The 27,063-nt window shown below is 41.5% G+C and overlaps 1 protein-coding gene across 1 annotated transcript in view; it reads right to left on the minus strand.

The window, feature by feature from the left end:
- Positions 1–27,063, minus strand: part of LOC136886518 (tetratricopeptide repeat protein 28) — a 396,667-nt gene that overhangs the window by 153,245 nt on the left and 216,359 nt on the right. Inside the window, exons 3-4 of the mRNA XM_068230732.1 lie at positions 10,044–10,418; positions 1,503–1,707 (exon numbers count right to left, since the gene is read on the minus strand). Coding sequence (XP_068086833.1) covers positions 1,503–1,707; positions 10,044–10,418 — 580 coding nt within the window. The remainder of the gene's footprint in view (positions 1–1,502; positions 1,708–10,043; positions 10,419–27,063) is intronic.

Genomic DNA, 27,063 nt, shown 5'->3' on the forward strand with positions numbered 1-27,063 from the left:
CCCGGATGTCTTTGCACTTCATGTCCAGTTGGTAGCGATGTCATGTCAGAGCCTCCTTGTAGCTGCCCTTGCTATAATACCGTATACTCACCGAGACTGGTGAGAGCCGTAGCAGCTGCCTGGATGTCTTTGCACCTCATGGCCAGCACTAGCTGGTAGCGATGTCATGTCAGAGCCTTCTTGTAGCTGCCCTTGCTATGATACAGGACACTCACCGAGACTGGTGAGAGCCGCTGCAGCTGCTTGGATGTCTTTGCACCTCATGGCCAGCACTAGCTGGTAGCGATGTCATGTCAGAGCCTTCTTGTAGCTGCCCTTGCTATAATACAGGAAACTCACCGAGACTGGTGAGAGCCGCTGCAGCTGCTTGGATGTCTTTGCACCTCATGGCCAGCACTAGCTGGTAGCGATGTCATGTCAGAGCCTTCTTGTAGCTGCCCTTGCTATAATACAGGACACTCACCGAGACTGGTGAGGGCCGTAGCAGCTGCCTGGATGTCCTTGCACCTCATGGCCAGCACTAGTTGGTAGCGATGTCATGTCAGAGCCTTCTTGTAGCTGCCCTTGCTATGATACAGGACACTCACCGAGACTGGTGAGAGCCGCTGCAGCTGCCTGGATGTCTTTGCACCTCATGGCCAGCACTAGCTGGTAGCGATGTCATGTCAGAGCCTTCTTGTAGCTGCCCTTGCTATGATACAGGACACTCACCGAGACTGGTGAGAGCCATAGCAGCTGCCTGGATGTCTTTGCACCTCATGGCCAGCACTAGCTGGTAGCGATGTCATGTCAGAGCCTCCTTGTAGCTGCCCTTGCTATAATACCGTATACTCACCGAGACTGGTGAGAGCCATAGCAGCTGCCTGGATGTCTTTGCACCTCATGGCCAGCACTAGTTGGTAGCGATGTCATGTCAGAGCCTTCTTGTAGCTGCCCTTGCTATGATACAGGACACTCACCGAGACTGGTGAGGGCCGTAGCAGCTGCCTGGATGTCTTTGCACCTCATGGCCAGCACTAGCTGGTAGCGATGTCATGTCAGAGCCTTCTTGTAGCTGCCCTTGCTATGATACAGGACACTCACCGAGACTGATGAGAGCCGCTGCAGCTGCTTGGATGTCTTTGCACCTCATGGCCAGCACTAGCTGGTAGCGATGTCATGTCAGAGCCTCCTTGCAGCTGCCCTTGCTATAATACAGGACACTCACCGAGACTGGTGAGGGCCGTAGCAGCTGCCCGGATGTCTTTGCACTTCATGTCCAGTTGGTAGCGATGTCATGTCAGAGCCTCCTTGTAGCTGCCCTTGCTATAATACAGAACACTCACCGAAACTGGTGAGGGCCGTAGCAGCTGCCCTTGCTATAATACAGGACACTCACCGAGACTGGTGAGAGCCGCTGCAGCTGCTTGGATGTCTTTGCACCTCATGGCCAGCACTAGCTGGTAGTGATGTCATGTCAGAGCCTCCTTGTAGCTGCCCTTGCTATAATACCGTATACTCACCGAGACTGGTGAGAGCCGCTGCAGCTGCTTGGGTGTCTTTGCACTTCATGGCCAGCACTAGTTGGTAGCGATGAGATGTCAGAGCCTCCTTGTAGCTCCCCTTGCTGAAATAGGCCGAGCCGAGGTTGCCGTGAGCCCGACACTCCCCAGCGATGTCACCAAGTGTCTTGGCCACGGCCAGGTCCTGCTGCATGTAGCTGATGGCCTGTGAGGGAAGTACAAATAACAGTAGAAGGTTTTAAAAACAAAGCAGACAAAAGACAAACAATGTAAGATCAACACACAGACAATGGGACGGGTGGTTTCGCACAAAGTTAAGATCCGACAGAATGAAGAAGTACAGTAATTGGCTGACAGAAAACTGAAAAACCCTTTTAACAGAACAATGAGGGCCAAACTGTAAAATGTAAATAATTATGATGGTGGTGGTTGTTATTATTGTGCCGTGTATTTACTTCTTCCCCTGATTATCTCCTGCCTCTTGTAGCAGTCTGCTGAAATCCATATTTTGGTGCCATATTCGGTATATTTAAGAAATGTAATTGAGCTGTGTTTATTAATATATTGCTTGTTAATTATGCGGGGAGTAATCTCTCCCACATCCCCTACGAAAGCAATTTGTACGAAATAGTTGTTTTAAATTGCGGCCTTCTACTGCGCTTGTTTATTCTCCTTGCCTCTATGGTAACGTGCCATGCCGCTTTTCTTGGCCTATTGTCGGCCTTTTCCCCCTCCCCCTCCCTTCAAGCCCTCCTCGCCTTGAGGAGCGCTGGTTGTGAAGAGAGCTTTGACTTGACTTGGAAACAGCGAGCCGACTGGTTGGTAGCGTTTGGTACGCGCCGGCCGGACCCACTCGGTTCTCGAACTTTCCGTACGCCCATGGAGGTAAGTTGTTCAAATGGTTTGGCTTTTTCACTTATATAGGGGATGACGGGAGCACCTGAAATGCTTCCTGGTGAAGTGGATTGTACTACCTTTTAAATTACTTCAGATTAGTCGTTACCTTTGATAGGTAAAAGGGAATTTGTAGTTGTAATACGACGCTCTTACTGCTGATCTGGCCTTTCGCCAAGTGGATCTTATGTACTCTGTAATCTTATATGGTCGCAGTTTCGCGACACCTGGGTGTTAAATTGGATTTGTATATAAGACTACTATCCTGTTTATTGATGTAAATGTCACTAGGTGTTGGTCTAGCTTGCCCTAGCTCTCATATTGTTAAAACCCCAGCATTATTCTGGGCTTATCTTGGTTGAAATTGAAATTTTGTATGGTTTGGGAGTGGCACATTTTCAAGAAAATTTGGATAGGCTGATGATTGTGCTATTGCTACCAGAGATACAACATTCCAGAAATCCGAGATGACCTTAACAGACGACAGAAAAGTGTTGGTTCAGTACTTTAATTGTGGAGACTTACACTTAATGGCAATAAAACAGAAGTATGCTGCTTCCACTAAACAGCAAGATGGCTAACAAACAATTGCAGGTGTACATTGGAAATCAGTTACTGAGACATAGTAGATTCCCTAAATACCTAGGAGTTACCTTAGATAGAACACTCTCCTTTAGACAACACCTTCGTAATGTCCAATCCAAAGTAAGAACTTGCAACAACGTAATCCAAAAATTATGTGGTACAACTTGGGGTTCAACAGCAACTTTACTCCGATGCACCGCTTTGGGACTTGTGTTCTCGGCTGCTGAGTACTGCGCTCCTGTTTGGCCGAATAGCCCTCACACCAACCTCATAGATACGCAGCTCAGCACCACGATGCGTCTCGTCACTGGCACAATGAGGTCTACACCCACGCATTGTCTACCTATTCTCAGCCATATCTCCCCACCAGATCTTCGACGTAAAAATGCTCTCCTCAGGGAATTTAAGAAATTAATAAATAATCCCCAATTACCAATACATGACGACATCGCCGATGTTCATCTGAATCGTCTAAGGTCCCAAAATCCACCAATAAGAACTGCAATAGAACTGAAGAATACCAACTTCAATATTACTAAGAAATGGCAGGTAAGACGAGGTACTAGGCCTGAGCCAACTTTGCCACACATAGGACCGTCACTACCACCTGGATTTGAGCTTCCTCGGAAAACCTGGTCTACGCTTAACATGATACGATCAGGCCATGGTAACTGCGCAGATTTCCACTACAAGTGGAAAAAAATTCCTACGCCTATCTGCGACTGTGGTGCCTCTAAGCAGACCATCCTGCACATTATCAGCGAATGTCCAAAAAGAAAGTACACTGGCGGTATCAGTGACTTTGCCCATGCGCTTCCAGAGACAGTTAGCTATATAAATAACCTGGATATAAATATATAGTTTGTTCTTCAAAATCATAGTGTGTTGTATCTGTAGAGCCATACGCTAAATAAATAAATAAATAAATAAATAAATAAATAAATAAATAAATAAATAAATAAATAAATAAACTGATCTTGCTAACCGTTACAGGATCATGCTTTGTGTTATGAATCATATGCAAGTAAGGATATCTTTATGAAATGAATTGCAACCTTGTCCAGAATCAACTGGTGGTGGATCATGTTATTGAAATGTTAAGAGGTGTGTCTGCCTCCCACAAGGCCAACCCCCCACGCCGTGGGAGGCGGGCAACGGCATGAAGTAGGGGATTGCCTGTAGGGGTGATGTACAGTGGGGACTGTGTGTGCCCTATGACCGCTACGGTACCTGTGAAGGCTTAACATGAACCCTGAAAAGTGACGGCTAACGGGGCTCTGATGAAGACCTCAACGGCAGCAATAGCGGAGAAGGATTCCTTTGGTACGGCGAAGCTGGCGGAGGAGGCAGTCCTCCTTCTTGGGGACAAAACAAAGAAGAAACCACTGCCTTGTGGTAAAGAGGGATCTTTAAAGGCTAAGGGAGATCCTGCGGTCTAGCGGAGACAGGAGGCAGCCCCTCCACTGGGCTTAGGGTGCTGTGGGCTTAATAACTCACACAGCTGAATTAAACTCATTACACAAACCAGACAAAATTTATGCCGGCTGGATTTTATGGAGACGACTTTTGCAATGAAATACAGAACACGAATCGGACTCTGGGATGTGAAAACTATGTATGAAACTGGCAGACTGAGAGAAGTAACGGCAGAAATGAAAATGTATAAACTGGAGATACTTGGGTTGAGTGAAACAAGATGGACAGGCTCTGGAGAGGTGAGGACAGAAGAGGGGGGTGTCTTCATTTACTCTGGAAGAGAAGAAAATGATCAGCATTCAAGTGGAGTGGGTGTCTTACAAAGAAAGCAAAAAATAGCATAATGGAATGGACCCCTGTATCACACAGGATAATTACTGTACGAATAAGAACCAAAGTTAGACCTGTGACCATAGTACAGTGTTACACGCCAACAGAGGTAGAGAAGAGGAAGAGAAGGAGGAGTTTTATGATAGGCTGACATCAACACTGGCAGGGATAAAGGAGAAGGATATTGTGGTGTTGATGGGAGATCTAAATGCAAAAATCGGTAGTGAAAATGAAGGAAGAGAAATCATCATGGGTAGACATGGACTAGGAGAAGAAAATAATAATGGCCAGAGATTCATAGACCTATGCAGTAATTTTGGATTGGTTATAGGTGGATCATTGTTTCCACATAAGAACTGCCACAAGATCTCATGGGTGTCACCTGATCTCCGCACAGAAAAACAAATTGATCATTTGGCAGTAAGTAAAAGATGGAGACATTCTTAGATGTGAGGAATACACGTGGAGCAGATGTAGGCAGCGATCATCACCGTATGATTGCTGATGTTAGATTGAAAGTGGCAGCACCAGTAAAACGGGCAGCAGTACGAATGAAATGTTTCAACTCCGGGAAATTGGGGAAACCTGAAGTGCAAAATGAATTTAAGGTACATTTGAAGAACCGGTTTGAAGCCCTTGCCGAACAACCAGATGAAGATGTAAATACCAAATGGAACACAGTCAAGGAACTCTTTCATGACACATGTGAAGAGATAGTGGGCTACAGAGAGCCAGGGAGGAAAGAATGGATATCGGATGACACTCGGGAATCAATCCAAAAGCGAAGAGAGTGTAAGGCAGTTGTCAACTCCAGTAGAACAAGAAACCAGAAAGCAGTAGCAATGGAAAAATAGAGGGAGGCCAACAAGGAGGTTAAGAGGAGAGATAAACCAACTGGCAACACAAGCAGCAAGAGTCGGCAACAGCAAAGAAGTAAATGCCATTACGAGAAAGCTTTCGAGGAGGAACATTTCAGGACAGAAACCAGTCAGAGATGCCTTGACATCTGAGACACAACAATTGGAAAGATGGAGACATCACTTCATGGAAGTACTCAATAATCTTGGTGAGGAATCAAGAACTGAAGAAGTTGAAACCATGTTGGAGGATCCAGACATCCTGGTAGAACCACCAACACGACAAGAGATTGCACATACAGTGCAACAAATGAAGAGTGGCAAAGCACCCGGTGTAGGTAACATTATCCCAGAAGCCCTAAAGGTAGATCCAGATCTAACAGCAGAAATCATGGGGTCACTTCTAACACTAACACACCTTCCTGAGGAGTGGAAGAAGGGTGTCCTCATTAAGATACCGAAGAAGGGTGACCTCTCAGATTGTAATAACAGGAGGGGAATAACGTTGCTCTCATATTGGGGAAAAGTGATGAAATGTCGTATGGCCTTTAGTGCCGGGATATCCCAGAACGGGTTCGGCTCGCCAGGTGCAGGTCTTTCTATTTGACACCCGTAGGCGACCTGCGCGTCATGATGAGGATGGAATGATGATGAAGACAACACATACACCCAGCCCCCGTGCCATTGGAATTAACCAATTAAGGTGAAAATCCGAGACCCGGCCGGGAATCGTCTCTAACTTTCTGTGTTAGATGTCGGGACAATAACATCGTCCCTAAATTCGTGGTGTTAAAGCATCCGATTGAATTGCCACATACTTGTAGAATTCTACGTAGGGCGAGCTTCGCTCTCATTCGAGAGCAGATTCATGCTTTGAGAAGGGAACTGGATTCTGTTTCAGGTGATCTTTATAAGCTTCATCTTTCTTTAAGTCGGACATCAGAGGTGAACACTTTCAATCATCTGGACCTTGTGTCTCACACGGCTTTCTTATCGCTTTCATCTTCTTCAAATTTTCCCGTTTATCGATGTGCCAGAGGAAGAATTCTGTCCCACACTTGAATTCTTCTAAAGTAGTGGTTAATCTATCCACCACTAATTTAGATACTCCTTCTATGTCTGTGCTCGAGAAGGGATTAAATTTTGCGATTTCACCTCTTAAGCTTCCGACGGAGGAGATATTCTGTGGCGTTGAGGCTTCTCTAAAGCCTTTACCAGATCATATTGCTGAGGAGATTCGTCTTGAAACCGCCACCATTATCAGACATTTCAAACCCCCTTGTCCTAACCTTACTTCCAAGGAGTGGTATGCTCTTAAACAACTAAAACTGAACAAGGACTTGGTGGTGTTGAAGGCTGATAAAGGCAATGCTACTGTCGACTACAATAACAAGATTGAGGAACTTCTCAGTGATCCCACCTATAAGGTGCTAAAAAATGATCCTACCAACACCATTGATAGGAAAACAGCATCTCTTTTTAAAGCTAGCTCGATTCCGAATGATGTGTCTCGTGGTTTGCAACACCAGGCTTCTACAGTTCCCCGACTTTATGGCCTTCCTAAGATCCATAAAGACGGAGTTCCCCTTAGACCTATTGTTAACAATATAGGTTCCCCTACATACAACCTGGCCAAATACCTTGGAGAACTTCTCAAGCCGTACATAGGTAATGGGGTATCCATCGGGAATTCATCGCATTTTATCCAATCTGCGTGTTTCTCTGGTGATATTCTGGTCAGTTTTGATATTGTGTCTCTGTTCACTAGGGTTCCAATCATGGACACCTTGTCTCTGTTGGATAAAATCTTTCCTGGTGACATTGTTAATCTGTTTCACCTTGTCCTCACCACCACATATTTCAGTTTTCATGGTACAATATACAAACAAACGGACGGTGTTGCCATGGGATCGCCTTTGGCACCAGTCATCGCTAATTTCTATATGCAAGATTTTGAAGAGCGTTGTCTTCAATCCTGCACGCTCAAGCCGTCCATCTGGTTGAGATATGTCAATGACACATTTGTTATCTGGCCCCATGGTGAACACGAATTATCCATATTTTTGGATCACTTGAACAGTATACATCCAAACATTAAATTTACCATGGAGACTGAACGTGGAGGATGTTTGCCGTTCTTGGATGTTTTGGTTTCTAAGAAATCAGGTGGAACTTTAGGTCATTCGGTTTACCGGAAAACCTACCCATTCTAATAGATACCTTCATGGGTCCTCTCATCACCATCCTTGCCAAAAGCGTGCTATGCTTAATACTCTTATCAGCCGAGCAAGGGAGGTTTGTGAGGTGAACTTGAGCTCCTAACCAGAACATTTCTGAGCAATGATTGATGAAGTGCTACATCCTAAGCCAAAAGACAGATTGTCACATGATTCTCGTCCTTTGAGTCTGGCCTTCTTGCCATACGTACAATTTGTCATGGATAAGATTGGCAATATTCTCAGAAAGCACAATATCAAGACCATTTTTAAGCCTAATATCATCTTAGGCAATTGTTTGCGATCTGTCAAAGATCCTATTGGTTTAAACTGCGCTGGAATATATATGATTCCTTGCTCCTGTGGATCGGTTTATGTCGGCCAAACATGTAGGAAAGTAGCAACAAGGGTTAAAGAACATCGCAGGCACTTACGTCTTTGCCAGCAAGCAGCGCCCTGTGTTGGTTGAGGGCGTTAGAAAAAAGTTTGGATCCTAAACAGTTCAAATGTCAGAATAATGATGAAGAATGTTGCTGATAATCAGCAACAAGATTCAAGATTCAACGTAGCAACTTGCGTTCTTTGCAACTTGTAACCACATTTTTAGACAAGGACATTCAAGAAAGTGGATAAATTACGTCTATTTGTTTGTAAGACTTTATTAAGACTTTATTTTTAAGAATATCTTAACTATTTCCTACGTCATCCTCACATTCATTTGTAATTTTTTTTTAAAATCAACCATAATTAAGAACAATCAGGATCCTGATTTCTTATCTTTCAGATTGAGATTTAGGTTGAAGATGCCCTTAAATAAAGGGCAAAACATGTCCCTATAATTTAAAATCACTTTTTATGTATTGAATAGGTGGAATAAATAAACATTAATATTTCTTTGACTTTATCGTCATCAACTTCCAGACGAATCAACTTATGACTTTTTAGATTCTCTTACTGGGTTTTGCTTATGTTCTGGCCATATCTGAACACCCTCAGGAGCTTATTTCACTTGTTCGCTTTTATGTTGCTCCTTCCTTTTGTCTCCTTCCACCTCTATTTCACACTTATATCACATGGCTCAAATGGATACTTTTAACTCTTACAGTTCCTCTTATTACGCTTCTATTCCCCCTCCTTCTCCGTTTGTTGTTCCCCCTCCCCCTTATACTCCTCAATCCACATATTTCCACTCTTTCTCGTTTTTGCTGTCAAGTTTGTGGTCACATCGCTCGTAATTGTTCTACTCCATGTTCGGCAAACGCTTTCCCCCGCCGTATGTAGGCAGCATTCCGTCTGTTGGGAAAAATCTGCCACCTGTTTCTTCTTTCTTATTACCTATGTCGCGTCTTTGAACTGCTTATGTTCTTTCTTTACTTCGGAACGTCCCTTCCCTGCGCTTATTGAACTCGGGAGCTTGTATCTCACTCCTTAGTAGTTTCTCTTTTTTCAGCAATCACTTCAATTGCATCCACACCTTCAATACGTTTTTCTGACTTATCATGTACTTCAGTCTCTCGCCACCCTTTACATATTCTCTCTCTCTTTTTTTTTTTTTTTTTTTTTTTGCTAGCTGCTTTACGTCGCACCAACAGATGGGATAGGAAAGGCCTAGGAAGTGGAAGGAAGCAGCCGTGGCCTTAAGGTACAGCCCCAGCATTTGCCTGGTGTGAAAATGGGAAACCCAGAAAACCATCTTCAGGGCTCGAACCCACTATTTCTGGGATGCAAGCTCACAACTCTTTGGAATGGCTATCATATCTATCCATTTACAGGATTCGTTGAGGGCAAGTTCACGTAGCCTACCGTTGTTGACCCGTGACGACATACTCATCTCTTGGCTGAACAGGACAACTTGTCTCATCCGAAAGGCAGTGAACTGTTTGCTAGAGCTGATAAGCACATGGCATGGAGTGCAGTACACGAGCACCTGAGAGAAATGTGACTGCTGGTGATAAACGAGGATAATATGAGGACACCAGGGCTTTTCTATTGTTGACTTAGGGTCACGATAATTTACACTGCAGGACTCGGCAAGAAATGCAACATTGTGAGCATAGCACAACAGAGCAAAGATCTCAAGAAATAAATTTTAAACAACGCAAACTCGAGGAATCAGGTTCCTCTCAGACATACAGACATCAAAATGTGCCAAAGTTAAGAAACATGGAAGAAACAACACTTACCTTATCGAGAGAATTGAGAGCCCAGTAAGCCGACGACAGGGCAGAGAAGACGGATCCTCGGAGCTTGAGACTGCACGTTCCTATCCTGAGAGCAGCCTCGAGAACGACGACGGCTGCTGCGTACTGACCGACGCCCAGTAGCTCCTGCCCTACTACCGAGATGATGACGAAGGGAGACTTGTCCAGTTTCATAGCCTCCAACTGGTGGAACGTAGGCTCCAGGGTGGATCTGAGAGGAGACTTCATGGAGGCCTCCACCAGGCCGGCCAGCAGCTGAGCAGACTTGGGGTCCTGCGCCAACCCAGAGCTGAACGCTGCCAGAGCGTCCCCATGTCGGCCCAGGCACTGTAACGCTACGCCCTGCCGGTAGTAAGCCTGCAAAAAGACAAACATGTTCAGGACAGTTTCTTGTTTAACTGAGACACTGCATCTGGTTGTATGGCAACATCTCAAAAGTTTATTTATTTATATATTTATTTATTTATTTATTTATTTATTTATTTATTTATTTATTTATTTATTTATTTATTTATGACACATGTCTGTAACAGAGTAACTACACTGTAACTACAAAGCATACATCCAGACGAAAGACACATCTGAATCATCACAAATTTGTTTTTTAACCAGAAAGCTGCAGTGAACGTGAAGTGTGGGAGTGTGTTCTATTACTTAATATCTATCCTGAGATGATTTTGGTAGAAGCATTTTATCTACGTGGGGATAGCAGAATCTGTGTGAATGTTGAATGTATTAGACAACTCAATGCTTTTATCTGAAAGTGTAGAAGATCTACTGAATGAGATACATGTGTCTTGCACTAGATATGGGCTAAAAGTAAGACACTAAAAAGACTAAATTAATGGTAGTCAGCAAAGTTGAATATATTCTCACATAACTAGAACTGGCTGAATGTAGGAAAACCTACAGATGTCTTGGATGACTTCTAATTTCTCAATAGGAGTTCTCACAAGAAGTCTGAACCACCTGAAAACACTTTCCAATGAACAACTCAAACTTTATGTGTTGTGATCGCTACACTCATTTCACAATTATTCAAACCATTTGAAAATGTGGACCTTGGTAAGTATTATAAATACTGACGTTTTGAAGCACACAAGTATACAAACAGAAGTTCCACAGGCTTGGAGTACATTGAACACATCTGCAACTTGTTCTGCACACGCAAATGTGGCAGAGGAAGGATGTCTTAACGAGATTGCTACCAACAAGATACATACTCTCTATTTCATGCGGCAAACGAGAAATCTATAATCGCGAGGATGACTGCCAACCTTTGTTGAAGGAGAAGTTTGTTGTATAAACATGCGTATATTATAAGCTAGGAAGCAGTACTTCTGTGTATTGGTCTACGAATAATCTTCGTATTTTACTATCAGAAGATTGCCACAGTTGGTAGCAATGGCAGTTGTTTATCTGGGTTATTTTGAATTACAATAATATCCTGTTTCAGTCTTCTGATAGCTGCAGGTGCAGTGTAGAGTGTACATTGAGAAACCTATAATTCACTGTTTCAACATCCTGAAACGAAGTTGCTTTTTAACAAGTTAAAAAGCCAGATTTTTTTATCACTCATATTGGAAAAACTGTAGAGCTGTGGAGAGTATGTGCTGAAATGATGAAAAGAAAATGCAAGCTGAAACAGTTAATTTTATGACTTTTAGGAAACAGAAGTTCTTCAGAAATTATACCAAACAGAAAAGATTGATCTACCTCTGTTGAAAAAAATGAAGAAAAAGAACGACTTTGAGTCAATCAATGCAAAATAAAAAGGCAAAAGTGTATGTTCAATAACAAATTTGTTGATGACAATTCTGTTCCCTTTGTTCTTTATGAATGTCTGGGAAGACACAACGTAGACAACGTAATGCAAAGTTTCAGAGAATGTCTTCTGAGGTATTCCCAAAACCTACTGGACATATTCGAGAAATCCAGGAAAATACAAGTTCCTTTGAAAACAACAAGTCCATTTTTTTGTTAGGGTAACTTACCCTGTAAATTTATTGACTTTTGTAAATTTAGTACAAAAAATATTTTTAAAATACTGTGTATTCATATTTCAGTAAAAATATTCAGAGATACATAAAAAAATATTGAAAAAAATCCTGCAATCAAAAATTCCATACACACGTTTTCTAATATAATTATGGTGCATAGGAGTTTTGGAAAATTGAATAGGGAAAAATAAAATAGTTTTGTAAAATGAAACGAATCATTACAGGAGAAAAATGAACAGAAAACATACAGCTTGTACAGTAAAATTGCATTTCGAATAACTTTTTTTACAGTGTACAAATACTTTCTGGAAACAGGGGCCACGAGTGGCTGCTTAAAAAATGACGTGGCGTTAGGAAGGGCCAAACAGAGCCCCGGTCCGAAATTATATTTTACAGAGTTTTTCTTATTTTCACCCCTCGCTGCTGAATGGAGTTGTTGCTGCCAGCACGGTACGAGAGGTGGGTACTAATATTATGCATCCCAAAAGCCTGCGTTCAATTCCAAACATCACATGGAGCCTTGAGCTATTCGACAGGAGCATGTACTGATTGTCATAAAAGGAAAAGAAAGTTCCACCTGATCAATACTTTTTATTTACATGTAATGCAGATTATCACATGTCTAGGACCGGTTTCGACCTCTTAACAAGGTCATCCTCAGCTACATTAGAATCTTACTTGCATTTTCACCTTATGCCTCATAAAGATCTTTAGGGCATACTCTATTGTTTAACAATATTATTTAAAATATTTTTTATACTCTTGCTAAAAAATTTAAAACATTACATCATAACTGAAACTGTGACAAAACAAGCTTATATCTTAATATACAATGCAACTGTAGCGGAATGTAGCTTATTGAGTGTAAATATTTACCATATTCAGTTGAAATAAGCCCCATTTTACAAATGTATAGTCATATTTGAGGGGAGCTTTGTTCGTGAATGTTATAGCAATGAGCTACCAGTAAAATATACTAATTAGCTAAAGTTGCGTGTTGATAAAGTGTTAGATTACATGTTCACATTAAAATGCTAAAGTATGATAATGTACTTAGACTAAATTGCGTGTTGACTTCAAATTCACATTAAACTGTTATGAAGTGTGACTAATGCACTTTGTGACACTGAGAGCTGTTGGCCTTAGTTCTTGCATTATATTATGTTGTTGCTGCACAATTTGCCTTTTACACAAAACATTAGACATTTGACACACTGTAAGATATGCTATATATGAATGTCTTTTTAGTCTAAATAGTAAGTGACAGCACTTCCTCATATTTTATAAATGCATATTCAAGTTACAAGCTTTAATATGCAATGCTTATACACTTTGTGTATGACTCAACCGCTCTTTAATTGACTTGGAACATATTCTGGCCTGTCTGATGTGACTGTTGTTCTGGAATTTTCTCACTCTGAATGTCGTAAATGTTGGTGCTTCCTTTCCCTTTTTATGAAGTTGGCAAAATTGCTGTGGGATGGTTGTGATGCGAGTTGCTTGGTTGTCTGTCGCGTATTGTATCTCGTACCATTAGTACCATTAGTACGAGATACAATACGCGACAGACAGCCAAGCAACTCACATCACAACCACCCCACAGCAGTAAGTAGATTATTTCGGAACTTATACTATATCACGTAAAGTTTGATTTCAACTAGAATTTTTAATTCAATTCATTCATTCCGACTTACAGAGGCAGAAGGTGAAAATGCAAATAAGATTCCAATGTAGCTGAAAATGACCTTGTTAAGAGGTCGAAACCGGTCCTAGACATGTGATAATCTGCATTACATGTAAATAAAAAGTATTGATCAGGTGGAACTTTCTTTTCCTTTTATGACAATTGGTAATTATCAATACGGAAAAATGAAATTTATAAATCAAGGAGCATGTACTACCCAACCAGGGTGCATAAACATAATACATAGTTTTATATGAACCATGTAACTCAAAAATACACCAATAATCATTACCATTTTCTCATATACATTGGATTTCAGTGATCTATACAAGCGTTCGTTATCACTGCAACTAACAGTCTCCATCCCCAAGCTTAAGCCCTACATAAATTAGCAAAACCAACATAAACTTAAGGAGAAAGTATTAAATTAACCAGAGGAAGCTCAAAGCAAGAAATATTTTACACGTTACTGGCGGAAATCACTTCCAAATTCCAGCTGTCTTCCACAATGGCATATAAGATACAGACACGTCAGCCTTACTCTAGTGAGTTAAACGGGGCATGGAACATGAGTTACAGCATCTAAACAGCGACCTTGAGTCACGAATACTAAACTAATTATCTTAATTCATCAAATCAAGATTCACATATAAGTAGCTGTAATTGAAATAGTTCTTTTTTTGCTAGTCGCACCGACACAGATAGGTCTTATGGCGATGATGGGACAGGGAAGGCCTAGGAGTGGGAAGGAAGCGGCTGTGACCTTAATTAAGGTACAACCCTGGCATTTGCCTGGTGTGAAAATGGGAAACCACGGAAAACCATTTTCAGGGCTGCCGACAGCGGGATTCGAACCTACTATCTCCCGAGTACTGGATACTGGCCGCACTTAAGCGACTGCAGCCATTGAGCTCGGTAATTGAAATAGTGAGGCAATGTCGTTTAGGTTAGATATGCTATTTCATCGTGGGGAGTTGAGTTAATTCAGAGGATATATTGCTCCTTGTTAAATATATTAATTGAATATTTACTGTTCTGTGTACATACAATGTGTTGTGAGTTGAAGTGTGTGTGAAAAGCGATTGCCACTATGCCAAGAAGTTGTGTGCCAACTACACAGGTGAATATACACAAGTACTTTCATTTCTTTCGGATGAGGAAAGAATTCACTTATGGAAGAGGAAAATACCGAGGGAAAATTTAACAATTACAAGGAATACAGGAGTATGCATCATTCATTTTCCTCAAGACCAGATGGTGAGAGAAATCAGAGCAACTGGTACAGATGATAAGTCCTGCTTTTGTCTTTCTCCCTGTCCTACAGATTTATAGTAGTGACTTTTACGTGATGCAGAATAAGCCTACAAGTAATTAAAACGTCAATAAGTGAGCCTGAATTTGTGATGTTTCATGGGTAGGGAATATTGAAAATGAGCTGCCTTTTTACCTCTGACGCTAAGTAAGATTAAAACACAGCTTAAAATGTAGAACTGAATGCAGCATTATTAGTATAACACTAACTATTGCTAGTATGAATGATGTTTATCTTGTAGACAACAAGAAATGGGTAAACTTGTTTTGCTTAGGTAGCCTACTGAAATAGTGGTACCAACCGACAAGTGATGTCGTACCATCAATATTTCTAAATTTACCAAAGTATCTTACTTCAGACAATTGCATTCATCATAAAGATCCAGAGGAAAGAAGAAAAACTTATATCGGGAATGAAAACAGGAAATATACTCTGTGCCTGTCAGAAGATGAAATTTCAAACTTAGATCACGTTTTAAATAATAAATCAAAGTATAATGATTTAGACTGGATACTCAAAGGTCCTCCCCTGCGAACCATGTGACCTTGCGTGTCCCAATGATGTAGATAGCCGAGCCGCAGGTGCAACCATATCGGACGGGTATCTGTTGAGAGATCAGACTAACGAATGGTTCATCGAAAGGGGCGTAGCAGCCTTTCGGAAGTTGCAAGAGCGGCTGTCTAGATTCTTGTAATAATACTCAACATGACTTAGCTGTGTTGATACTGCCACACGGCTGAAAGCAACGGGAAACTACAGCCGTAACTACCTCCCGAGGACATGCAGCTCTCTCTGTATGAACGATGTACTGATGATGGCTTCCTCCCGGGTAAAATATCCCGGAGGTAAACTAGTCCCCCCGTTCGGATCTCCGGGTGGGGACTACACGAGATGGGGCGATCATTAGGAAGATGGATACTGACATTCTGCGAGTCGGAGCGTGGAATGTTAGAAGTTTGAATCGTTGTGGTAGATTAGAGAATATGAAAAGGCAGATGGGTAGACTAAAGTTAGATGTAGTTGGTATAAGTGAAGTACGTTGGCAGGAAGAACATGACTTTTGGTCAGGCGACTACCGAATTATCAACACAAAATCAAACAGAGGGAATGCAAGAGTTGGTTTAATAATGAATAAGAAAATAGGGCAGCGGGTAACCTACTACGACCAGCATAGTGAAAGAATTATTGTCGTCAAGATAGACACCAAACCAATGCCCACCACAATAGCGCAGGTCTATATGCCTACTAGCTCAGCGGACGATGAGGAAATCGAAAGAACATATGAAGAGATAGAAGATGTAATACAATATGTAAAAGGTGACGAGAACCTAATTATGATGGGAGACTGGAATGCAGTGGCAGGCCAAGGGAGAGAAGGTAATAAAGTAGGAGAATTCGGATTGGGACAAAGGAATGAACCAGGAAGTCGGCTGGTTGAATTCTGCACTGATCATAATTTAGTCCTTGCCAGTACTTGGCTCAAACACCACAAATGACGGCTTTATACGTGGACGAGACCTGGAAACACTAGAAGGTATCAAATAGACTTCATTATGATTAGGCAGAGATTCAGAAACCAGGTGCTGGATTGCAAAACTTTCCCAGGAGCAGACGTGGACTCTGACCACAACTTGTTGGTCATGAAATGCCATCTGAAGATGAAAAAAATTGAAGAAAGGAAATAATGCAAAAAGATGGGATGTAGATACAGTAAGTTGAAAGGAAAGAGCATGAGGGATTGTTTCAAGGAACATGTTGCAAAAGGACTAAATGAAAAAGCTGAAGGAAACACAATAGAGGAAGAGTGGATAGTCATGAAAAATGAAGTCAATAGGGCTGCTGAAGAAATGGTAGGAAGGAAGAAAAGATCAACTAAGAATCAGTGGATAACTCAGGACATATTAGACCTGATTGATGAACGACGAAGATACAAGAATGCTAGTAATGAAGAGGGCAGAAAAGAATACAGGCGATTAAATGACATGGATAGAAAGTGCAAGGTAGCTAAAGAAGACTGGCTGAAGGAGAAGTGTAAGGATGTCGAAGGCTGTATAGTCCTAGGAAAGGTAGATGCTGCATACAGGAAAATCAAAGAAACTATTGGGGAAAGGAAATCTAGGTGTATGAATATTAAGAGCTCAGATGGAAAGCCACTTCTAGGGAAAGAAGACAAAGCAGAAAGATGGAAGGAGCATATCCAACAGTTGTATCAAGGTGAAGATGTAGAGAATTTGGTTCTGGAACAAGAAGAGGCTGTTGATGCTGATGAAATGTGAGACCCAATTTTGTGGTCAGAGTTTGACAGAGCTGTGAGCGACATAAATAGAAACAAGGCACATGGAATTGATGACATTCCCTCTGAATTACTGACTGCCTTAGGAGAAACCAGCATGGGAAAGTTATTTCATTTAGTGTGCAAGATGTATGAGACAGGAGAAGTCCCATCTGATTTTCGGCAGAATGTTGTTATAACTTCCCAAGAAAGCCGGTGCTGACAGGTGTGAAAACTACCGCACCATTAGTTTAGTATCTCATGCCTGCAAAATTTTAACACGTATTATTTACAGAAGAATGGAAAAACAGGTTGAAGCTGAGTTGGGAGAAGATCAATTTGGCTTCAGAAGAAATGTAGGAACACGTGAAGCAATCCAGACTTTATGTCTGATCTTAGAGGATCGAATCAAGAAGGACATGCCCACGTACATGGCATTTGTAGATCTAGAAAAGGCATTCGATAATGTTGATTGGACCAAGCTATTTACGATTCCGAAGGTGATTGGGATCAGATACCGAGAACGAAGAATTATCTACAATCTGTATAAAAATCAGTCTGCAGTCATAAGAATCGAGGGCTATGAAAAAGAAGCAGCAATCCATAAAGGAGTGAGGCAAGACTGCAGTTTGTCCGCCCCTCCTTTTCAATGTTTACATAGAACAGGCAGTAAAGGAAATCAAAGAGAAATTTAGAAAGGGAATCACAGTCCAAGGAGAGGAAATCAAAACCTTGAGATTTGCCGATGATATTGTTATTTTATCTGAGACTGCAGAAGATCTCGAGAAGCTGCAGAATGGTATGGACGAAGGCTTGGGTAAGGAGTACAAGATGAAAATAAATAAGTCCGAAACAAAAGTAATGGAGTGCAGTCGAATGAAGGCAGGTGATGCAGGAAATATTAAATTAGGAAATGAAGTCTTAAAGGAAGTAGATGAATATCGTTACTTGGGTAGTAAAATAAGTAACGATGGCAGAAGTAAGGAGGACATAAAATGCAGACTAGCTCAAGCAAGGGAGAGCTTTCTAAAGAAAAGGAATTTGCTTACTTCAAACATTGATATAGGAATTAGAAAGATGTTTTTGAAGACTTTCGTGTGGAGCGTGGCATTGTATGGAAGTGAAACATGGACGATAACTAGCTCAGAAAGAAAGAGAATAGAAGCTTTTGAAATGTGGTGTTACAGAAGAATGTTGAAGGAAGATGGATAGATCGAATCACGAATGAAGAGATACTGAATCGAATTGGTAAGAGGATATCAATTTGGCTAAATTTGATGAGAAGAAGAGATAGAATGATAGGACACATCTTAAGACACCCAGGACTTGTGCAGTTGGTTTTTGGAGGAAGTGTAGGTGGTAAGAACGGTAGGGGTAGACCAAGGTATGAATATGACAAGCAGATTAGAGCAGATGTAAGATGCAGTAGTTACATAGAAATGAAATGGTTAGCACAGGATAGGGTGGCAAGCAGGGCTGCATCAAACCAGTCTATGGAATGATGACTCAAACAACAACGCTCAAAGGTAAAATGAGAAATTGTATTTTATGAATGTAGATTTCAGTGAATGTGCATCCCTTGGAAGAACTGTGACCATTGATAAAGAGTTAAAAGTAAACATTATTGTTGATACTATAAATATTGAGGTAGGGCAGAGCTCTTACTCTAAACCAGTTAATTTGTTAACGGCAGTAAACAACCTTGAAGTAAAGATGTTATAATTAAGGATACAATTAGACATATCCAGTTTGTTCTTAAAGAGTGTAATAAAAGCTGCTCTGGATTTCGTTAGTGAACAGCTTGCACTTTTATTTATTCACCGAGCTCGATAGCTGCAGTCGTTTAAGTGCGGCCAGTATCCAGTATTCGGGAGATAGTAGGTTCGAACCCCACTGTCGGCAGCCCTGAAGATGGTTTTCCGTGGTTTCCCATTTTCACACCAGGCAAATGCTGGGGCTGTACCTTAATTAAGGCCACGGACGCTTCCTTCCCAGTCCTAGCCCTTTCCTCTCCCATCGTCGCCGTAAGACATATCTGTGTCGGTGCGACGTAAAGCCTATAGCAGCGTAGCACTTTTATTTTCCAGTCAGATGAGGTATTCTGTTGATATTTTGGTTTTTGTCTGTAGCTTTTTTAATTCATTTCCAGTTGCTTACAAATTTCTTGGGAATTTGGAAATTCGTGTGTTGCCACATCCCTCTTATCTCAAAACATTCAATCCATCAATCAATACTGATCTGCATTTAGGGCAGTCGCCCAGGTGGCAGATTCCCTATCTGTTGCTTTCCTAGCCTTTTCCTAAATGATTTCAATGAAATTGGAAATTTATTGAACATCTACCTTGGTAGTCTATTCCAATCCCTAACTCCCCTTCCTATAAATGAATATTTGCCCCAGTTTGTCCTCTTGAATTCCAACTTTATCTTCATATTGTGATCTTTCCTACTTTTACAAACGCCACTCAAACTTATTCGTCTACTAATGTCATTCCACGCCATCTCTCCGCTGACAGCTCGGAACATACCACTTAGTAGAGCAGCTCGTCTTCTTTCTCCCAATTCTTCCCAGCCCAAAATTTGCAACATTTTTGTAACGCTACTCTTTTGTCGGAAATCACCCAGAACAAATCGAGCTGCTTTTCTTTGGATTTTTTCCAGTTCATGAATCAGGTAATCCTGGGGAGGGTCCCATACACTGGAACCATACTCAAGTTAAGGTCTTACCAGAGACTTATATGCACCCTCCTTTACATCCTTACTACAACCCCTAAACACCCTCATAACCATGAGCAGAGATCTGTACCCTTTATTTACAATCCCATTTATGTGATTACCCCAATGAAGATCTTTCCTAATATTAACACCTAAGTACTGACAATGATCCCCAAAAGGAACTTTCACCCCATCAACGCAGTAATTAAAACTGAGAGGACTTTTCCTATTTGTGAAACTCACAACCTGACTTTTAACCTCGTTTATCAACATACCATTGCCTGCTGTCCATCTCACAACATTATCGAGGTCACGTTGCAGTTGTGCACAATCTTGTAACTTATTTATTTCTCTATACAGAATAACATCATCCGCAAAAAGCCTTACCTCCGATTCCACTCCTTTACTCATATCATTTAAATATATAAGAAAACAAAGGTCCGATAACACTGCCTTGAGGAATTCCCCTCTTAATTATTACAGGGTCAGATAAAGCTTCACCTACTCTAATTCTCTGAGATCTATTTTTCTAGAAATGTAGCAACCCATTCAGTCACTCTTTTGTCTAGTCCAATTGCACTCATTTTTGCCAGTAGTCTCCCATTATCTACCCTATCAATTGCTTTAGACAGGTCAATCGTGATACAGTCCATTTGACCTCCAGAATCCAAAATATCTGCTATATCTTTCTGGAATCCTGCATTTAAGCTTCAGTGGAATAACCTTTCCTAAAACCGAACTGCCTTCTATCGAACCAGTTATTAATTTCGCAAACATGTCTAATATAAACAGAAAGAATGCCTTCCCAAAGCTTAAATACAATGCATGTCAAACTTACTGGCCTGTAATTTTCAGCTTTATGTCTATCACCTTTCCTTTACACACCGAGGCTACTACAGCAACTCTCCTTTCATCTGGTATAGCTCCTCCGACCAAACAATAATCAAATAAGTACTTCAGATATGGCATTATATCCCAACCCATTGTCTTTAGTATATCCCCAGAAATCTTATCAATTCCAGCCGCTTTTCTAGTTTTCAACTTTTGTATCTTATTGCAAATGTCATTATTATCGTATGTAAATTTTAATACTTCTTTAGCATTAGTCTCCTCCTCTATCTGAACATTATCCTTGTAACCTACAATCTTTACATACTGCTGACTGAATACTTCTGCCTTTTGAAGATCCTCGCATACACACTCTCCTTTTTCATTAATTATTCCTGGAATGTCCTTCTTGGAACCTGTTTCTGCCTTAAAATACCTATACATACCCTTCCATTTTTCACTAAAATTTGTATGACTGCCAATTATGCTTGCCATCATGTTATCCTTAGCTGCCTTCTTTGCTGGATTCAATTTTCTAGTAAATTCCTTCAATTTCTTCTTACTTCCACAGCCATTTCTAACTCTATTTCTTTCCAGTCTGCACCTCCTTCTTAGTCTCTCTATTTCTCTGTTATAATAAGGTGGGTCTTTACCATTCCTTACCACCCTTAAAGGTACAAACCTGTTTTCACACTCCTCAACAATTGCTTTAAACCCATCCCAGAGTCTGTTTATATTTTTATTTACCGTTTTCCACCTAGCATAGTTACTTTTTAGAAACTGCCTCATCCCTGCTTTATCAGACATATGGTACTGCCTAATAATACTACTTTTAAGACCTTCCTTTCTATCACGTTTATTTTTAACTACGACAAAAACAGCTTCATGATCACTAATATCATTACTTCGGTTTCTCTATAGAGCTCATCTGGTTTTACCAGCACCACATCCAGAATATTTTTCCCTCTGGTTGGTTCCGTCACTTTCTGAATCAGCTGTCCTTCCTACATTAACTTATTTGCCATTTGTTGGTCATGCTTCCTGTCGTTCGCATTTCCTTCCCAATTGACATTTGGTAAATTAAGATCTCTCACTACAATCACATTTCTTTCCATGTCGTTTGCCACATAGCTGATTATCCTATCAAATAATTCTGAATCCATGTCAGCGCTACCCTTTCCCGGTCTGTACACTCCAAATATATCAAGTTGCCTATTATCTTTAGAAATGAGTCTTACACCTAGAATTTCATGTTTCTCGTCTTTAACTTTTTCGTAGCTTACAAATTCTTCTTTCCCCAGAATGAACACTCCCCCTCCCACCATTCCTATCCTATCTCTACGATACACACTCCAGTTCTGTGAGAAAATTTCTGCATCCATCATATCATTTCTCAGCCATGATTCAACTCCTATTACAATATCTGGTAAATATATATCTATTAAATTACTTAATTCTATTCCTTTCTTTACAATACTTCTACAGTTCAACACCAACATTTTTATGTCATCCCTACTTGATTTCCAGTTCCCTGTTCCCTTATCACCGCTCCCTAGGCCACCCCGTTTCCCTGAATGTACCTCCCTATTAACCTTCTAAACAAATTTCCCAACTTATACGAACCACTGCGGTTTAAGTGAAGGCCACTTTATCTAGCATTAGTTCTGATGTTAATGATTCACTTAAGAAGTATCTGAAAGTAAAATGTGCTGCCCTGGAAGTGCATGAAAAACTGGTATGACTATTGTTAGTATGCAGTAGAGGGTTAAACCAAAAATTACATACAAAGGCAACAAAACTGTTGGCATGGCAAGGAGTTCATTGGACCTTACACCAGCAAGCACTGTTCAGACTTTTATGATTAAACCTATTTTGTCAAAATAGAAAGATATAGTAGCTTTACTGCCAATGAAAGATATTGATGCTGATTTTCTCTATCAGTCAGTACTGAATGTTCTAATGAGGCTGTTGCTGTTATTGCTGACAATGTTAGTAACTGTTAAGTGTAATCCACCCTTTTATCTTTAACCCTGTGACAGTCAGAAGAAGTGCTCTTTACAATCTGACACAGTTCATCTGTTGAAGTATTTAAGACAATTTGTTGAACGAGAGGGACAGTACTTTCATCTACCCATCAATGAACGATGTTAACACAATTCAATTGTGTAAATTTCAGGATGTCAGAAAAAAATTTCAGGACTAGAAACTTTGTAAAGCAGATCCCAGGACTTTCCTATCGAGTGTGCTTTCCAAACAGTTCTGAACGACAAAATGTTAATTATGCTGTAGCACGTTTTGATTATAAAACAATTGCTGCAATGTCTACTATCCAGGATACAGTGGGTCAAATGAGTGGTTGCAAATTATCAGGAAGTGGTGGATGATTGTTAATGTGAAGCATCCCGAGAAGGGGATTCCTTTGAGAGAGAAATATGCTGAACCCATTAGAAATATGGATCAGGAAAGTGTTCAATATTTATATTCCTTATGCTCCTGGCTCAAAAGCTAGAATGATACTCTCCCAAAAGTTGTAGAAAGCTCAGTAAGGAGACATTTTCAGCTTTGTTACATTCCACTGAGACCTTGCTCGAACTATGTAAATACCTTCTGAATGATCTGAAGTTGCATTATGTCATGTTAGGCACTTTTCAAACTGATGACTTGGAGCAAAGATTTGGAAAGTATAGGCAGATGAGTGGGTGCAACTACAATGTTTCAGTTCAGCAGATAATAGAGTATAAGTTACAAACTTACTGAGGTTAAAGTCTAGGCAAGCAATTTTTAATGTTTGTGAGATGATGAAAGATATTAATGCAGCTTCAGACCAGAACAAATTCAATTAATTCCTTTTGCCTGCTGAATATGAGTATGTCACAAATGAAAATGAGAAAATTGAGATGGAATCCTCTACTTTAGAAATAATAATATTTCTTGCTGGCTATCTTAGCTTTAAAGTCTAACTCAAATGTGAATGCTTGTTGTGTAAGACAACTCTAATTATTACAGCTTCAGACTTAATTTGTGACTTACCCCCTAAAGTGCGTTATTAAAATCGTGGAGTGTTAAAGTGTCCATCTACTTTCTCACTTGAAATTGGAATTCAGGTGCATAACATTTTTGAAGTTCTTGTTTCTGATAGTTACAAAATATTATTTTTGTGTTCTGAGGACCCAAAATCTGTGCTTAATCATCTGGTACTAGAAGCAATGCAACTTAGTTCCTCTAAATTGTATGTGAATGTGGGAAAACATTAGTATATTGTAATGGTTATAGCGTCCGCCAAGCCAACTGGCAGTGGGCCCGGCCCGGCACCATATAGGCCCACCCCTTATGCTTCAGCTCACCAATCATGAGCAGCACTTAAGTGCTAGGCCAGCCCCACTCGCTTCCGCCTGCGGCCTCGTAACAGAGGAGTATGGAAATGATTCCACGACTAATCGGGAGTGCTCCATCTCGCAAGATTCCTGGATCCATCGAACATCTGGACTATTCTCGAAGGGTCAGTGCAGATATAGAAGAGAGGAACGACCTGGCTGCAGTTAGTCAGAGTTAGACTGGAGTTAGTGAGTGAGCGACAGCGAGATTGAGTTCGCTGGTGTGAGTTAGCGAAGAGTGCAGTCAGTGATGCCTGGGCTGAGATGTCAGCCTGATGGAGTATCTGCCTGTTGGAGCCGAGCACTCGTTCCTGTTTCCCTGATGTGTGTGTGTGTGTGTGTGTGTGTGTGTGTGTGTGTGTGTGTGTGTGTGTGTGTGTGTGTGTCCCTTGAGGCCGGCTGCTGGAGAAGAACCTTGGGTGTTCTGGAGCAGCACGAAGGGAACACTGGGTGCCGACGTGTGCAGACTGCAAACGGGGTTCGACGGATTGAGTGAACAGCGGATACTATCCCGACCTGCGAGACTGACTTGTAGGCTGTGGACCGTGACAGCGCTAACGAGTATGACTAAGTGGCTGAGATAGTGTACTGTAAATAATCGATGACCTTGTGTGTGAGTGTAAAACTGTGTAGTGTGAGAACAAGTGAGAAATTGAGGAAGAGAGAAAGAGCGCACGTGGAAGTGTGTAACCGTGTACGTGTGCAAGTTGTAAGCTCGGCTATCGTCTGTGTGTGTGTAAATCTGTAATTGTAGAGCTTCGTTAATAAATCTTAGAAATAGGACGCTACCAGGTTCTGTACTCATTTATTTACCTACCCCGCCAACACGTGCTGGCCGGTGTGTTACCATTTGGGCGAACGTATTCCTCAATAACTAGAGTAAACCTCAAACAAGTGTTTGTGTGGAGGAAAGCGCCTATAAACGATCTTGGAAGGAGAGTATCGGAAGTTCGTTGTCTCCATGCTTTTATTAATGAAAAACATGATTTGTTGAGTGCGTTGACAAGTAAGGCAATCGTTATGCTATGGCTGTTTTTATCATGTTCTAAACGTAATTCTCCTAAAATTACGTCGGCCTTATTTACTATATTTCGAAAGATCACAGTGTTATTGTTTTCATCTGTTATATTTATGCACCATTCGTTAATATTCCTTAACTAAAAGACAAACTGTATCGCATAACTGCGATGCGTGAGTCGGACGGACCTAGCTCACCGCCTCTTTGGGTAACGTCACTGGAGCTACAGTACGGCCTGAACATTACGAAAGCTAGTCCGATTCGTTGGCTGAACGGTCAGCGTACTGGCCTTCGGTTCAGAGGGTCCCGGGTTCGATTCCCGGCCGGGTCGGGGATTTTAACCTTAATTGGTTAATTCCAATGGCACGGGGGCTGGGTGTATGTGTTGTCTTCATCATCATTTCATCCTCATCACGACGCGCAGGTCACCTACGGATGTCAAATAGAAATCCTGCACCTGGCGAGCCGAACCCGTTCTGGGATATCCCGGCACTAAAAGCCATACGACATTTCATAACGAAAGCTGTGGTAGGAACGTGCAAGTCGCGAGGTTCAGAGCGCTCTAGCGGATACCGCGCAGATTAGTGCTGCGAGTTGCTAATGCGAGTAGTAAGCACGGAGGGACCATCGAGGGATATTATTATTCACTAGCTGATGTACCCGTGCTTCGGTACGGAATTCTACATTGTATACAGAATTCTAGGTTAGGTAGTGTACACGTTGTGAGCAAGATTGTATTAAATTACATAGCTCTTAACGTTGCCCTAGAAACACGACGGGGAAGTCGCCAAACGTCTTTTCTCATGTGAAGAATGGATTAGGGAATTTCCATTGTAATGGTAGGCCCACTTGCCTACCATCGGCCACAATCAGGTTGGCAGACACTTACTCTCCGCCTGCCTTTATAGATTCTCAGAAAGACTCTCTCAACTCAAATGAACATGGGTTAATACAATGACTTCAGTAGGAATGGCGCGATTAAAAGCAATGCTTTCATATGAAATACTTGATGAAATGAAAAACCACACATTTTCTCACATCTAACGAACAGTACTACGCTGCCGATCTAACAGTCCAAAGTTACAGAGCTGGAATGACTAAAGCGTTGAGCAACACGCGACACACTATGCGAAGCGCGCTCGGTGTGCACGCAGCCTTAGCCGCAGACAACCGTGATCCGTGAACACTCTTCGTTTTTTATCGGCGGCACTGGCGTAGCGAGGGGGGGGGGGCCCAGGGGGGCCGGGCCCCCCCCAAAATATTTCCTGAAACTAGAGCGAGGATTAGCCTTTGTTTTACGTACGGTACGAACAACTTAAAAACGTACGCCGAAATGTTAAATTAACGTAGCGACAAGAATCTATTAGTAGGGCTCAATAGGGACATGATTAATTCTCCATATTTGTACTGCTTGAATGAAAGGAAGACACTTAATTGTGATGCGCGAGGATATTTTCCTGTAGAGGCCTCAGTATTGGGAATGAAACCGTGTATTGACAAATGTCAAGACATGAAGAAAGGGCCAATTAGCAAGGGATTACTCAGTAGGGGGCCGGAACGTGACCACCGAGATAACGGTGGCCACGTCCAGAAACAGCTGCAAGCTTACAACATCGTGTCAGCTTTTGCAGATCGGTTCCAGGAAACAATGTCCTAGGGATCCTCGGGTTGCACCGTGGTTGAGAGATGTGCTGTGTTTGAGTTGCAGCGTTGGGAAGACTGTGACAGGATTGTGATCTGCACGTTAGTTTCTCATTTTGTGCCATATAAGTAACATTTTTTGAAGAGGGACCGTTTTGTCA

The sequence above is a fragment of the Anabrus simplex genome, chromosome X (assembly GCF_040414725.1).
Source record: "Anabrus simplex isolate iqAnaSimp1 chromosome X, ASM4041472v1, whole genome shotgun sequence".
In the NCBI taxonomy this organism is placed as follows: Eukaryota; Metazoa; Arthropoda; class Insecta; order Orthoptera; family Tettigoniidae; genus Anabrus; species Anabrus simplex.